Here is a 17314-nt window from a genome sequence, read left to right as displayed (position 1 = left end):
AGGTGAGTGTCTGAGGTCATTTTAGATCCCACCCACCAAAGTATAATAGGTTGAATCGGTCTATTTACTTGATATGCAGAACCTGCAACCTCATTTAATGACTGAGAATCAGTTTAAATTAATAAATATAGTATTTAGATTATTGCAATACATAGGATTTACTTCGTTCTGTGCACTTTTATGGAGTGTACTTTTATTTCTAGACAGACGTCTTTGCAGTTAAAGACATTTTGAGTTCCTGCAGCACAAACAGTGCATGCGTAGGAAAGGTGCTGACTTTAGCCCCCTACGCAGACCATAATTGTAGCCATTGTACAGTGAGATATTTTATAGATTAAAAGCACCATCTAACAATGGTGTGTTACAAATTGAATAGCTACCCTGACAAAATGGTTCTCTTGTTTGGGCAAAGTCACAGCACACTGTCAGATCGGAGAGACCGTTCCCGGCTCTCATGATATGTGATTGACAAGGGATTTAGCAGCCAGAACGTCTGTCAATAGACTAGCTGTGTTAGTGTCACAACCCTTCATCACACATAAACAGCCTGTCAACTCAACCCAACTATTTGCAGCAGTATCCAAAGTTTAGGATATTACATAATTTGATTAATGATGACAATGTTTTCAGAGCATGTGATATAAGTACAACGACACAACCATAATGGTTTGATGAGGTTCCAACTCCCTGCTGCAGAACAGGAACTTATAAAAACAAGTGTGCCCATAAAAATCCCTTCGCTCTGACAGGTTAACAATCATAGCACCACATACACAAGATGAAGAATAGAGTCTCAAGTGGGATTTTGCCTGTAAACCCCATTCAATCCTTAAGCTGCCTCAGAAAAGGCTGCTGCATAGGCCTGAATGAACACATACTCCCTCGGGTCACTTGAGGAAAAGCTGCTGCTTTTAATGGAAGGCAGAAAAATTAAATTTCCTCCCTTTAAAATGACTTAAAAACAACTTCAGTCCATAGAATCAAAAGACTTAAAGACAGGCAGCACGACACGACAGACCTAACACGTTGTAAACACTGGGTTCTGAGCTGCGGGTTGTTTTCCTGAAGTTGTTTTTCCTGCAGCAGACTCTTTGATGTTGCTGAATGCACGCAGGGCTGAGCAGACTTTAGCCCTACACACATGTGACTATACATCTTCATCTTCATGTGACGTATACTAAACTCTCTCCCTGTTCATATCACACAAGTTTGACTTGCAGAGATTTTTGGCTGAAGCCTGATACAGGGGGAGGCTGAATAAACTGGACAGAGGGATGAGATGTGACCCAGCAGTTGGAGCAGCTCCTCTCATAATGTAGTGATTAGGAGATGGCGTGGGAGAGAGGGGAAAAGGCTCAATGGCAAACAGGGACGTGACCCTCTGCATGGGGCCAAGCCTGCAGCCATGCCCGAGTCAGGCAAAGTCCCAGCTGTGCAGCTAACCACCACTGACAACACAACCCGGCCCACTCTCCTATGGGAGGCTTCAGCACGTAGGACAGAGAAGAGGGGATTGTTGGGGTATTTATGACTCAACTTAAAAAACCTTAGTAAAAAAGATGACAGCTCAAGCTTTAGCGATGTTAAAGGCAGGCTTGAACACCTCAGCAAGGACTAGCAAACATTTACAGTCAGTGAAAGATGAGTGAAAATATGTCACACTGATATGAGCATTCTCGTAAGCAGAGGGTGTTAATTTCTGCTCGGGTTACACATAATTGTTACCATGAGTACCGACGAGTCAGTATAATTCAGGATCTGGGGTGGCTCGTTCAGCTGGGTGGCAGCTGATAGCATCAGCCTGGAGCTACAAAGCCAACCCTATCTGCTCAATTTCACTTAGCAGGGCTAGAGTTCATTGACTCAGCCGGTTAAATAAAGTGTAGAATTGGTTCCTGAAGCGTGACGCTGGCCAAGTGAACTCTGCCATACTGGCCCTCAGGTCTGTTTCTGCCTCAGCTAGTCCGCTGCAGTGTAACAACGCAGACATGTCTCTCTCTCTAGTGACTTGCCTTCAGTTTATAATACATGGTCTCAGAAGGAGCCATACTTCTAAACATGGTGGTGTTATTGCAACTGTTCAATACCATACTCTGGCTTTGATCCAAGGTCTTCCCAGCTGTTGTATTGCTGGTTGCCTGGGCATTCATATCTCTGTGCAGACAAGACACCAACAGATTCCTGTGACAAATCACAACCAACTCCTTTTACATACCGTACACTGGGTGTGTCTTGTGGGCTTTACATTGACTGCCCTAAGGTAAACTTTCCTTGATCTAAAGCTTTCTCTAGTACAGGAAGCGTACAGTGCCAAGGTTCCTCTTACAGCTCTTCGTATGGGAGAATGTAGTACAATGTTATCATGCTTATCATTACAATATAGTTCAATCTTTTACTTTATTAGCAATACTAAAATGTAGTAAATGTAAATTATTAATGCAAAATGTATCAAAAGTAAAAGTATTCATTAGTCTTTATGACGGATGGTCCCATTGTGAGTTTTTAAACTATTGATGCCTTTATGTGTAAGTAATGTTTTGGTGGTGCGAGTGGCGCTAGGTCCCACTACAGTTAGGAAATCTGAATTATATCAATGCATTATGTTTTATTAGTTTATCATATGCTTTGTGAGTTGAATAAAAATATGACAACTTCACCTGTTACTATTCTGTATCCCACAATGGGAAGTTTGGTTGTGTCAGCTCGCACGCAGCAGTGGGGTAAACTGACTGTAGAGGGCCATCCGATCAAATATCACATTTTCTACAAGACCTTTCCACAAGGTTTTAGTGTCTTTGTTGGCCTCTCAAAGCCATGAAATGAACAGTTCAGCCCACTGTCACACTGTCAAACATGTTTGTTGCCATCCTAGCTCAGTGATAAAATGCCGATGCACTGCCCTTCCTGGTTTCAGCTGCTGTGTCTGCTGAGATGCGTTCACTGGCAGCATAGGAAGTCGTAGCAGAATATTTTCCATTGAGTTTTTTTTTTTGGTTGACCTCGTCCAGGGCCAGAGCCGAGGGTGGCAAAGGGACAAAGTAGCAGAGCAGCGTGGTGGAATATAACTAAATACATTTACTTCAGTACAATTTTGAGGTACTTGTACTTTACTCCACTACATTTGGACGCCAATATTGTACTTTTTACTCCACTACATTTATTTGACAACATTAGTTAGTCATTAATTAGCCCCACCTTTACCAGCTGCAACATTGGTGATGCTCAGACATTAACGTATCACTAACTACAAACCCAAAATATAATATATATTATTCTGAAATGGGTCACTCTGCATAATAAGTACTTTCTAGTTTAAGTATATTTTGATGTCAATACTTATGTACTTTCACTTAAGTAAGATTTTTAATGCAGGACTTTTACTTGTAACAGAGTATTTTTACACTGTAGTTTTTCTACTTTTATTTCAGTAAAAGATCAGAGACCTTCTTCCACCACTGAGCAGCGCACAGAGAGAAGAAAGATAAGACTACTAAATGTAGAAATCAAAAACATGGTTGATAGATCTTAAAGACACATGCAAGGTCTTTTGGTGAGAAACCATAAATATATTAAATATTAAAAGATAACTCCACTGGGTTTTAAGTGCAGTGCTCCAGTTAACTCGTGTTTCACAGTTGTAAGATAGATCAAGAGTGTGGGTGAAATGTTTTAACATGTTAAACTTAGCGGCTGACTCAGATGAAGAATACAGAGACAGGATGGTGTGAAAGTTCAGAATGAACCAGTCATCACACCTCACCATAGTGCTAACCAGGAGGTCAACATGGCTGACAATGGTTAGCTGCTTCTTCTATAAGGCTAAAAAAAGACAGACAATGTTAAAAGAGCCAAAGAGGATGAAAGGCCTTCGATTATCACCATGACGACTTGCGTTTTTACTGAAGAAATCAAGTGAGTCTGATTCACAACAGCATGATGCAATAAGTTCAACAAAGAGTTATGAAAAGGATTATCATTTGGTAAGTGATAGTAGTTACACACACACACACTTAAAAATAATCACATAATTACAGGAAGTTACTTGTTGGAAGCCAGGAGATGAATTATATCATCTGGATGGCCTCACTGGGTGAAAAAGAGGACGAGTTCAGGCACTTATGACAAATCCAACTTGATGAAGCGATAGGCTAAGGTACCATCTGTTTGACACCGCAGGTTCGAACGAGTGAATAAACCGTTATCAGTCTACCCAGCCACAATGACTCACGTCCGCTTCCTTGCAGAAGCCTGCTCATTGAAAGACACTGGAGGAGGCGGGGGGGGAATGGTTCACTGCTGACGAGAGGAGACACTCGAGACGAAGCTGACTTGAGAAAAAGAAGAGGAAGAAGACAACAGAGGAAGCGTTTGACAGAATACGAAAGCGGACATCAAAGCAAAGCAGGAAACCTCAGTTCTACAAAACCTGCGCCTTTCTCAGATGAAGACAAAAAAAAGCACCCTGAAGAATTTGCATTGCCTACATGGATGTTAGAGTCAACTTGCAGAACAGATATGACCTTAGTTGGCCTTCTGAGCAGATTATGCTTGTGCTCACTAACTCATGAACTTGTGAAAAAAACACGCGAGTGAATCCACTGCTGAACCGACACAACCAGACAAGATTGACTGATTTAGTAGGTATATAAATCTTTAAGAATGTAGATGTTGATGCCAAATTGTGATTTCTTTGTGATATGATAGTAAGACAAAGAAATTAGTTTTGGACTTTTGGTAATCTGAAGACGTCCCCTTGGGTTTTAGGGAGTTACGATGGAAATCTTTGAGAATTTTTTAACATTTTATAGAACAAACAAATAATCAATCAATCAACATAATAATTGCCCGATTAATCAACAATAAAAATTATCATTCACTGCATCCCTAATTACAACTTTTATTTCTGGAACAAATTTGCTATTTGTCTATTTTACATCTTGGTCCAATACATTGACTATTTTCTGCTCCATCAGGCATTCGAAGTCACATGAAAGGTTTGAATATTTTGCCAAGATGCCAGTATACTATTATTACGATTACTTTTATGAGCAAAACTTTTTTTAAAGGCTTTATCAGGGCAATAACCTGGTGCCTCCGTGGTCAAGGGTACAGATCATGTAAACGCAGCATCTTAAAGTCAAGTTCTCTTTCAAATGAATTTATAGACTTGTATTTGACCCTGTGAAGCAAAAGATACACATTAAGCTCAGCATCACTTGGAGCTAAACACTAAGAGCAAAATATCAGCCGATATTAGCTTATAAAAGTTATATCACATTGGCATACATATTGACCAATAAATAAGAAATATCAGTACTGAAATGTATGAAATGACAGATATGTTTAAGGTCATTTAGAACAGTGTCTCCATTATATTATAGTTTGTCCACCAGAGAAGTTTATTTTTTAACAGTAAATTGCCCTGCATAGTATACATCTTGGTCAAATAATCACATTTAAGAATTAAGACTTAACTAAGAAATGTTTGCTTTATGTTAATGACATGCCAAAACAGGCCAGCCAAATCTGCTTCAGATATGCACGATAGAAGTGATTTGTCTCACTGTGTGTGGACTTAGGAAGTTTGGGACAGACTGGGAAAGAACACAACACAGGCAGTGATTGGTAAATGAAAAGGACACTGAAAGAAAAAGCTCCCTGATCCTGGAGACGCAGAGAAGAAGCCAAACATGAGCACCCCCTAAAATCTCTAATTCACTCTTTCTTCAACTTGGAGCCTCTCTTCAACTCTCTCAGCCAATCCCACACTGTCATACCACAACACACACACACACACACACACACACACACACACACACACACACACACACACACACACACACACACACACACACAGAGAGGACTAGAGAACAGATGAACAGTCACAGGCACCAGTGAGCCAGATCAGTCGGCGACACCCATTGAAAGCAAGCGAGAGCACAGAGAGAGGATGGATGACTCAAATGCAGCTGCCTGCCATGCTTTCCACACATCCTCATTACTCACTATTCAGACATCTTGGGCTCCGGGGGGCCCCAGGCACTGAAACCCTGTTGTTCAGCCCTTGCTTCCCACTATGGGAGACTGAGTGGCTGAGACACACAGCTCCACATTTTCAACAGCAACTGGTTAGCTTATTTAGAGCTGGAGACATTTATATCCCACAGACTTCCAGCAAATAATCTCATCCATGCCTTAAGACCAAGCTCTGAGCTGTGGTCAGCTTTAACGATTGATTTATTATTGCTTATTATTAGTACCATCATCACGACAAATCAGAGAGACGACAAGAAAGAGAAAAGATGTGGCCATTCTGCCCAGTGGTTGTCCAGAAATCTGACGCTTGCAAAGAAACAGTCCCATAAATAGAATTTGAACTTTTTTCTCTTTCACTTCCTCAATTTTGTATCAGAATATCTGACTTTACAGTAAAACAACAGGGTCCAACAAAATCGGAAATGCGTGAGATGACTTCTGAAACACTACAGAAAACTCACTGAAATATCTTATTGCCAGAAAGTTCAAACAGATTTAAGTCCTTAAACAGATTTAGGTCAGCAGCAACAAGAGTACCCATATGTCAAAGTCTCAGGAAAACCAGAGTGAGCTTGTTAGAGGAAGAGCTATACAGGTGCAGCTTGCATCACTGTCTTTCATGGTAAGCACAAGGGCTACAACTAACAATTATTTCTATCATCGATTCATCTCTTTCTAGATTGTTTGAAATAATTTATCATACAATTATGAAAAATGCTAATCACAATTTCCTAAACATCACAGAGATTTCTTCAGATTGCTTGCTTTTCTTTATAAAACAGTCCAAAAGCCAAGGATATTCAGTTTACTATCACATATGATACAGAAGCAGCAAAACCTTACATCTTAATAAGCTGGAAAAAGTGAATGTTTGGCATTTTTGCCTTTACCTTGCTGCTGGTCAGCTGTAGGTGTCACTGAATGTTACCATGGAAACATGGCTCTTAGTTCCGGGGCTAGCCTGGCTAACTTTTAGGCATAAAATAAGTCGGTTTGTGAAACTGTCTAACTTGTATTAGACTAATCTAAGAGAAAAATAAACACTAAGTCTAAAATCTCTTTGAGCGACCGGCCCAGGTAAATTATCAGAGCTTCTGAAAACACACATGGAACCGATGTGAAATAAATAAACGCTCAATTTGCATATTTTTGGTTAATATATTCTTGATTTATCAAATTCTGTAACTGTTAACATCCCTTGCTGAAGTTATGACACATACACTGGAACATTACGCAATCCCTCAGCTCAACGTAGCCCCCCTTCTCCATGTAGAAAGTACAGACGGGTACAGGTAACGAGGACCTGTCAACAAGTCTTCTCTTTGGACAGAGGGCTTCCTTTGAAATGAGTTGGTGCATACTTAACATGCTGTAACCACTCAAAAGATGTAACCTGTTCTGTATTGAGACAATTTTGGAAAAGACAACAAACAACAACAGTTTGCACACACTGTCCTCATTCCTGGAACAGCCTGCAACATACTCTGCGGCTGATTCAGTGGCCTTGCTTCCAGCACAAACTGAGTTAGTTATGGTAGGCCGCCAGGAGCGTGGTTGTTTACTTGCTTTGGCAGGTCCACTCTAATTGGAAGTGATCCCCTGACCACATCTTGCTGAGATAACAGGGTGGGTCCTGCTATGCTAACTTATTCAACCACTTTGCCTCACACTGTTGGCCTCTTCAGATCTTTGAACATTTATAAAAAAGGGAAAATATAACAAACTTGACAAGTTTTAAAATCAAACACAATTCACTTCGCAACACAAGGACATTATTTTTGCTCTGCTTCTTTGCAGAAAAGGAGCGTTTTCTTTGGGAAGAGGACCAAATTAGTTGAAAACCCATTAATGAGCACTATGAGGGCAGTTCCAGGAGACATCATTAAAAGGCAACTCCAGTCAGTTATTATTCTTGCGAGAAAATGCTGGTGATTGCTCAACACCAAATTTTACCCCAATTTAAAAGCAAAGAGAGGAGAGGTTTGAACTAAGGCTTCCCCCTTGAATAATTAAACTAGAAAAGACAACGACGTGAATGGGAAGCGAAACATTGCATCAGCAGTTTAGAAGCTGAGAGGGAGAGTGTGTTAACAGGTCAGCTAGGGAGAGACAAAAACAGCAAGAGCCAGAGAGACAGAACAGCCACATTAGAGGGAGACTGACAGGAGACAGAGCCAGGGGGCCGGCCCCAAAACAGAGCTGGTGCAGACCCGTCTGCTCAGGCTGCAGCCCGGGACGTCCCACAATCACAGCCATTCAGGGCTCCTGGAATGTGTCCCCTGGAAGTTCAGGCAGGTCAGCTATCTGTGGAAAATAAGCTGCTCCCTTGTTTCCAGGCACTGCGGCAACCAAACTACAACCCCCAACATGCACGCCCCATCCCAAACCTGACTCTCCATACCACCCTGTCCTCACTCCCTCCCTCCCTCTTTGTGTTAAACTGTCAAACTGCCAAGAGGTAAAATGGAGGGAGGCATTACAGTACAAGTACTGAACACGCGCATATTCAGACTAACAAACAACAGACGTAGGCTTGTATACAATAAAAATAAGTTAAATGTTGTCCCAACTGACTTTTCTCCTATGTCCATATTAAAACCCTAAGAAATTTCTGTCTAAAAGATGACGTATGTATGACAAATTACATACTTTTGACAATTTGTTGTCACTCTCGGCATGTAAACATGTGCCTTCACAGCTTTTAAAGTCATGAGGAAACAGTGGGGGTTAAAACTCTGCTCATCTCCCCCAGCGTTCAACACTAATGCCTGAGGCAAATACTCGTGTCTGTATTTGCCTCAGGTTCACTGCTAGAAAATGCCAAAAACACATGTCACAATATTATCAATTAAGTCTCAGAAAAGAGTGTCAATTATATGTCAATCCATCCCTCCCTGCTCTACTCGGAATACACATACATGTTGTAGGAAAGGAGGATTACCTGGAGCAAAATACACAGAAAGATTCTTCTTTATACCTTAGAGCCATCCACTACTACTCGACTGACAAGTACAACAATATTGTTCTGACACAACACAGTCAGCTGAGAGCCATTAAGGGCTAACCGTCTAGATACCTGCTAAGCTCCTACTAAGCTTCAAGTCAATCCAGCGTTAATGTATATCAGCAAGCGGCTGCTTTAAAGACTGCAGACAGCACGGTTGCCATTTTTTCCCTATGAACACCGACAAAATTAGCTACTCTCCAGCAGTGGAGCTGTTGTTTTCCCAACTGCAGGAGCGACGACACTCAACCCAGTTGGAGATGGACAACGCACAATTTCCACCAAGTTGAACTTGCGCTCACTTTGCAGCTGACCTTATATAAAGCTTCCAATCAGAACACAGCTTTATGTGACATTCAGTGTGTGTGAAGAGGAATTAATCTTGTGTGTATTTGAGTTTCCACAATTGCATGGTGACATCACATGTCGGCTATTAGACAAGTAGAGGAGGTTTGTAAATTTGGCAGCTGGTTTACTTTCCTTTTGTTGGCCCAAGTTCATCCGCTTGTTTGCTAATAAGAGCGGCACTCTTTTAATCTGACAGAAACAAACTTATGTTTATGAGACCTTACTTGTGAATAGATGGTGGTATGTCCAAATTCCCATACTGACTTGGAACAATAACTTTCACCCAGGTTCTTGTATTTCATACTCTTCTGTAGCCAATGGCAGACTGTGGCCGAACTGTGTAGCTCTCAAGATTGAACATGTATATATGCACAAAGGTGAGAATTGGTAATTTTGAAAAAGCCTGCAGGTGCAGACCTACTTATGGTCATTCAAACTACCATCTCATCACCCAAGCAAGATAGTGATTTGCTGCACCATTACTACAATTTTTTCGCTGTGGCTGCCTCAAGACAAACAGCAACCAACAGTGTCAGGCTGTTGTGCAGAGTGAGGGAGGGTGAAGGGTGTGCAGGCCTCTAACACACACTTCAGATAGCAGAGGAAGAGTCAAATGAAAGCAAGACAGAGTAGTAAAAGGTGACTTTTACTTCCTTGCCAGAGCTCATGAACTTCAAATTGCTCAAAATGATTTGCGCTGATTTCAAAAAAATATAAAGGATACATTACATATGCCTCCTGTGACTCATAATATATCATTAATCTTTCCACAACAAGAGAAATTAAAAGTGTTTGCGATGTACACAATTAATCAATGATATATTATTCATTCACATTATCAATCAGCTTAATCACTTTGACTTCAGGTCAGTTATTGTGCTCCTCCTTTGGATAAAATGTAATGACATACAGTAAATTGTGTACCCGAATTAACTTCAGACTGCGTTTCTCTCCACTGTACAATTAAGCCACTACTGTTCTTTTGCTTGAGAACATATAATCAATTATGGATTAATAATTAAGATTCCTAATTGAGACAGCACAAGGGGGGGGGGGGGTCTGCCCTGGAAGAAGTAATTGAGTTAAAGGCCAAGTGCTCCCATTGAAGGAAAGCAATTTGTCCCAGGGGCAGCTTCATGACTTTATTTGGCAGGGAGGCAGCATGCTGAGCAGAGATGATAACTATTCCAAGCTGAGGGGAAATCATTGTAATCTCACGACTCCACCCCCACAATGCTTTGTTCCACTTTTGGGATGCACTCTAATTCAAAACAGAACCAAACAATGAAACTTGGAGCAGATTCCTCAACGAGGCTGAGCTCGTGCACAGAACAATGCACCTCTGACAGGAGACGAAAGTTTGAAAATATGTCCCGTTATATTGGGGTGTGTTCCTTGAAATATGTTTTTTTTTTTTTGGTCCTTGCTGAGATTTACAAGAACGTTATGAGTTAACAAGGCATTTTAATTACAACTGATGATAGTTAAAATTACGCCCATGACTGCCAACTTGCCTTTGGGCCCCACAACCTCACTCAAAAATGCACGTTTTAAGGTTAACCGAGATTCAATGTGTGAGTGCATACATGTGCATGTATGCAGCAGGAAGATTTCATATACAAACATTTGCGAAAAGCGATAAAACGACTACTCACATTATTTAGGCAAAGTGTATAGGAGATGTGGGCTTATCCAGTCTTAATATAAAAGTTTTCATTTTCATTATAGATTAAATGACTGTTCAAAGTTTTGTTAAAACTACAAAAAAGGTCTACAACCCAAGTTTGTGATTTCTCTGGTACACTGTTCACTATTGTTCAATATGGTTGGGTTGTAGTTACCAAGCATGTTGTGTTGTATAAATGTTTGGTGCCAAGTGATCAACAAGCAAAACCCTCAGGAACGTTTTTAGCAATATTCAAAACAGCAGAAACTCAGTTTTTTAATGCTTGGACAGCTGAAAAACAAACAAGTTTGGAGTTAACTCGACTTGCACTGTGTCACATTGGGCCTTTGAAATTTTTGAAATGCCAAATTCAAATTCCATGAAATCTTGCACACAGGAAATGCCTTTCTAGAAAGGACTTGATACACATCTACCAAAAGTAGCTTGTCAATGTACAAGCCGTTACATGGTTATTACATCATGGCCCACACCAATCAGGACAAAAATTGAAAGTGCACCAACCCTAACCCTAACCACAGGATTGGAAATCAGTTTTTTGACCTCTGTGGTGTCCCCTACTGGCTGTGTTAAGTAAACTGCAGTAATTTAGCAATCTGTCCTATACAACCCAATGAGTTGTGGTTCGCAGGACATAAGGTCAGTTTTGTGTTAATCCACAGGCGTTGTGATTGAAGCACCACTGGCTATGTCGCAATTATGTCAATGTTAAAATAAAGATTTAAAATGACTGAAATTAGCTCCGTAACATTTATGCAGACTAACCAACTAAACTAAAGAGGGAATTAGATTTTATTTCAAAGGCATAACATTTTACACTTCAATTATAACAGTTCTATGCAGCTAAGTGAGACACTATTTCACAAAGCTTTTTGTTTTAACTTTTGACATGTGTGCAGTTTCAAGTCTCCACAATTTACAGCCCATCGAAAAATGAGGAAGTGCGCAGAGAACAAGAAGAAGAGGCTTAAACAGGTTAGCAACATGTCAACACTTCATTAAGCTGATGTGTCAACATGGACAGGCCTGACAAGGACTCAAGTCTGAGAGCCAGAGCAGACGGCAGACGTCGTCCTGCTGATTCAGTCTGGCCATGTCATCCCTGCCACGGACAAAGTGGCTTACGTGCCTGCTATCATTGCCACAGGTGTGTGTGTGTCTGTGTGGCAGCCTGTCTTTCCTCTCCACCTCCCTGACACGTCCTGTCCTGTCCTGCTGCTGGCATCACCATAGCTACACAGACAGCCACTGATGTCACTCCTCTTTCACACACACACACACAGGAATGACAAGGAAATGGGCACTGGCTGTTCCTCTCTGAAATCAGGGACAACACACAATGTTTCTGCCCTTCGCACATAATCAAGCCATATGTGATGCTGCTGGGATAAAGTCTCTTGGTAAACATTGATTAGCTTTAGGAATATCTGGACTATGAGCAATAAAAATCAGGCCTCAACCTCCTAAAGCACACACACACACACACACACACTCCTCTGGCTACACCATTCATAATAAGCACTGAAGAACACAACAGAGCACACTGATAAACACTGAGGCCTACATAAATACAGGACAGACTATGCACGTACGTGTGTGTGTGTGTGTGTGTGTGTGTGTGTGTGTGTGTGTGTGTGTGTGTGTGTGTGTGTGGACCTCCAGCTCTCATTTAGGTCATTCTTGTCTCAAACAACACCTCACCAACTCTCCTCTGCTTGCTAGGAATGGCAAAGAGTGGCAACACTTCAGATCAAGCTGTGTGAGGGCCATCCGACAGACCCTAAAAATAGCTGAGCTGCAGCGTGTACATTAGAACATTACTTTAGGAAAGTGAAGAGTCTGTATTTACAAGGTTTAAAGTTGGGAGGATGGGATCACTGCGCGGGGGGGGTATGCTCGCCTTCTCTCCTAAGCAGACAGGAGAATAAAAACGGACTGCCTACGTTCAGGGAGTTATTCCCTTTTCAGCCACAAAACACAACTACTGCAAGTGTTGTAACTAATCCAAGTGCTTGTTAACACCCCCTAAACCCAAACAGCCTGTATGGCTGAATGGAGGCTTGAAGGAGGGGTCTGTGGTTGTCTAAAAAGGCAAGTTACTATCCACTGTTTTGTGGGTTGCCTATTAATGACAAAAACAGAATATTTCTCCTCTCACTGCCAGTTTTCATTGGCTCACTACCCCTCTAAACCCTCCTTCTTCCCAATCTACAACTTTAAACTTACAAACAGAACAAAAAAATGTGTGTTTTGTTTTATTGTTCTTTAAGTACAACCAAAGACTTCTAGTTATAGCGTGCCTCATTTTGGCACTGGTGAAGGGAGAGGCGTTCTCCACAATGTGGAGTGTGACCACACTGCTGTAGCATGCAACAAGAATGTTTAATATGATGGCAAACTTCCAGATGCACACTTACTACCTCCAACAATCTATCATTGCAGAGACCTTTGCTTTTTTCCTCATAGACCAAGGCAAACTGATATCCATACTATAATATTGCATTACTGATTGCCCAAAGCTGAGCAAAAAAGCAGTAAACAATAATTCAATTTATGGAAGGGGACTCATTTCACATAGGCCTTTTTTGCATTATACCATCTTACCTGTCCTCATCCACATTCATGGTAATATGGATGTCAAACAGGCTGTTGACAGCAGGAGTGGGCAGGTTGAGGCCCTCGCCGATGAAAGGCTTTACACCATCTTTCCCTGGCACCACACCGGCACTGGACTGAGGTAGGGTGTCAGACTTCTGCCTACTATCGTCTGCCTGGTTACTGAAGCCAGAGAGAAGGCCTGTTGTTGCTCCTCCGTGGGCTCCCTGGGGCTGGACAAGTCCTCCTGTGCCAGGCACTTGACTTGGTACACCCGGAGGGGTATTGGTGGTATTGGGCACTGTGGCAGGCGCGTTCTGGACACCGCTGTGGGAGGTGGTGGTGATGGAAGGTGCAGGGGCAATGCCTATCCCTCCTGAAGGCTGAGTCTGGCTGACATACTGCTGTTGGCCACTTCCAGGAAGGATTGGGGCCATGACTTGTGCATTGCCCACTTGTTGCAGCAGACCCTGGGCTGAGGTTGCCTCTCCACCCAGCCCCTGCGCTCCTGGACCAGCAGGGGTGATAAGAGGGGAGGGTACCTGGCTGGTTGGAGGCCCCACAGGGAGGGCCGACATGGGAAGGTTCTGAGTGCTTGAGCCAAAGTGCTGCTGACGATAGTCTGGCTGGCCAGCTGAGAGGCCAGTTGGATGAGTAGAATAAGCAAAGTGCTGGGCCTGCGTGGCTGGTGGCATAATGGGAGACTTCTGCTGCATGGCACCTTGGTGCACACCATTGAGGCTGTTTGAGAGAAAGGTTTGGAGAGCAACAGGCTGCATATTGGCCTGAGCCTGTTGTATTTGCTGTGATGCTGTAGTTGTATACCCTGTGGGCTGGAAGGCACTTGCTCCGCTCCCTATCTGAGGAGCCAAGCTGTAGCCTTGCTGCAGAGGCTCTGAAGGGTGGGGGTGGGCGGGGTGCCCGACGGAGTAGCCACTGTCCGCGGTGTTCTCCGAAGTCTGTGCAGAAAAAGCACTGCTAGTGACCACAGAGTTATTGGTGGCCCCTAGCCCACTGTCCCTGTCTGTACTGTGATCGAGGGTTACAGTTGGCTTTATACTATCCACAGTTCGATTAACATTTGAATCTGAATCTCTCTCATAGAACTCAGTGCAAGTCCACCTACCCCGTCTGAAGGGCTCTCCAGTACCATGGTCAAGTTTAATGACCCTAAATCGGGAACTACAGCTGGTGCTCACAGGAGCAGTGTGAGCCACATTGGTAGAGACAGTGGCAGCAGGGACCGTATTGATGGCTGAGCTTGGAACAAAGGGTTGAGCTGTAGCAGGCACAGGCACACTTCCTCCTAAATTATGTGGGGTGACACGACCAGTGCCTATACTTTTATAAGAGAGCCCCCCGTTGACAGGACCTGTGGTGGGCGGCTGGCCCTCCTGAGGCTCTGCTACGTTGTTTAAGGTTTCCTCGGACGAACTCCTGTCACACACACCCTGGTCTGCCCGAGAAACGTCAAATATTTCCGACGACACGTCCTCTGTCCGGGACTCGTCCGGATCGTCCAGGCTCTCGGTGTCGTCAGTGATGCTGCTGGCCGCCACCTGAGCCTGCGTTACACTCGTGATCTGGAAACAACTTTTCTTCTTCGCTGGCATTTTCGACATGTTGACTATCTGCGCCAAGTCTGTCTGCTCCCAGATGAAACGAAGTGCTGGACTAATGTCTTGCGAAGTAATTCACAGCTGAGGGATATGACACAGACACATACCGTCACAGGACATTTCCATACCGTTCCTCTTCCTCTCTCTTGTCCGAGAAAAGTGTCACAACCGGGGCCAGACCCTGCGAAACTCCCGAAACGTTCCGGTCCGGTCACAGCACACGGGCGACTGCTGTTCTCCTACCCCGGACTCTCTGACACCCCGTCGGCCTTTCTTGTGTCCCGGCACCGGAGTTGCAAATAGGCCCTTGTCAAAGTTCTTGTTCAGCAGCTGCCACCGGTACTTTAGTCTGAGGCGGGCCCGGTCCCGCAGCCCACTCTTCTCTCTCAGCTATATATGTATTTCTCGCCGACTAGCTGAGTTAGCTGGTGTTAGCTAGTTTTCCCTACCTCGGTATCAGCATGTGCGACATCATAATGTAAACAAATCCATTGGCTTTTCAAAAAGAATATATAATTCAGCGATAGACAGATAAAACGTCTCAAAGTCGGGGAAGTTTTGACTCTCGGCGTGTGGACAGCTCACTTTTGGCAGCTGCTACTAGCAGCTAGCTGACAGATAACCACTTTACCACAGCGGCGGTAAGCTAACAGGCAGCTAACTCTTGCCTGCCGCTCTTCTAACCCAACCACTCGACAAGATGGCAAGAGCGAAGTGCATCCTGGGTATGGAGGTCAAAGTAGTTTTCTGTCATCTCAAAAAAAATATTTCAAATTCAACGGCACCACAAACTTTCATCTTATGTACAGTTTGTGAAGTCGTTAAGGCTGTCAACAATTTTAAAATAGCAAAATTAATTTATGAGGCTAAGAACTATTTATGTTACGTCGTCACTTCCGGTTAACGTCCCACCCGGTAAAAGCAGCAAAGACTTAGGCAGCCGTCGACAGATGTTAGTGTGTGGGTGATGTAGGGTTTATAATTTGATAACAAATACCTTTTTACAAGTATCGCTACACTTTTACCATTTACATATCTTTATACTACAGCCATATGAAACGATGGCCCTTTAAAAAAAAACATTTTAAAAAATGAAATCTGTTGCAAAATCCAGTTTCTATCCGGGATTAAAGTCTGAAACGTTCATTCGATAAAAGCGCAGTCAATAGCCGCCAGTGATTTGGATCATGTTTTTGAATGAATCACTTATTTCCAGGAAATCCTAGTGCCCGTATCCTATTCAGAAACAGCTTACTTGGCATAATGTTGCCTAACGAAGACGATAGTCATGAATGCAGTCTTGTCTATGAATGTACATGTTTCTGTGTGACAGTAAAATTGATAATAGTGTGTATGTTATCTGGTCACTGTGGAAGTCATTAATAAGGTGCACTCATGACAATAGATAATAATAATAATTAAAATATCAGAGACATAGATTATAATAAACTTAAATCTTTAACTAGAAAATGAATAAAACTAAAATCATGAGCCAAATCGTATTAAATGGCCTAGAGGAAATCTGACTTATAAACTTGTAATGCATAACCAATAGGAAGGAGTTATTATTTGCCATGTTAGAACAGGCTTAACTCACTTCCCTTGTGTGACAGTCAACTTCACCCTTCAGCTGCCTGTTAGTCACCAGCACACCTAGCACCTTCAGCGAAAAGATGGGCTGAAACACAATAACATAAAAACTTTTGATCACTGAGCCAAGTAAATTCAGGATTTCACCTGCCAACCACTAATATAACAGAAAACACTGGTTCAGCACAGGGTACCAAATCAGCTAGTAATATAGACAGAATTTCCAGTACAACATATCAGTATTTGGCTGGTGGCCAGTGTTCATGTCCAATCATAGCCAGGAAGCAGGAAATGCTGCATACGTATGGCCCATGACTATGGTGACCCCTAAGGGTAAAGCACAAAACAAAACAGAGAAATACATTCTTGACTGTGTTTTGGTATTTGCAGTATTTCATAATGCATTTCCCTCAGGTTTTAACTTTCATTCTTGTATGT

The 17314-nt window shown here is 42.6% G+C and overlaps 1 protein-coding gene across 1 annotated transcript in view; it reads right to left on the bottom strand.

The window, feature by feature from the left end:
* Positions 1-15623, bottom strand: part of tsc22d2 (TSC22 domain family 2) — a 32949-nt gene extending 17326 nt beyond the window's left edge. Inside the window, exon 1 of the mRNA XM_070908874.1 lies at positions 13677-15623. Coding sequence (XP_070764975.1) covers positions 13677-15289 — 1613 coding nt within the window. The 5' untranslated portion in view covers positions 15290-15623. The remainder of the gene's footprint in view (positions 1-13676) is intronic.
* Between the last annotated feature and the right edge of the window lie 1691 nt (positions 15624-17314).

Source organism: Enoplosus armatus, chromosome 7 (assembly GCF_043641665.1).
Source record: "Enoplosus armatus isolate fEnoArm2 chromosome 7, fEnoArm2.hap1, whole genome shotgun sequence".
Taxonomy (NCBI): domain Eukaryota; kingdom Metazoa; phylum Chordata; class Actinopteri; order Centrarchiformes; family Enoplosidae; genus Enoplosus; species Enoplosus armatus.
Note: the sequence above shows the minus strand (reverse complement) of the source record. Positions and strands in the feature narration are given on the sequence as shown.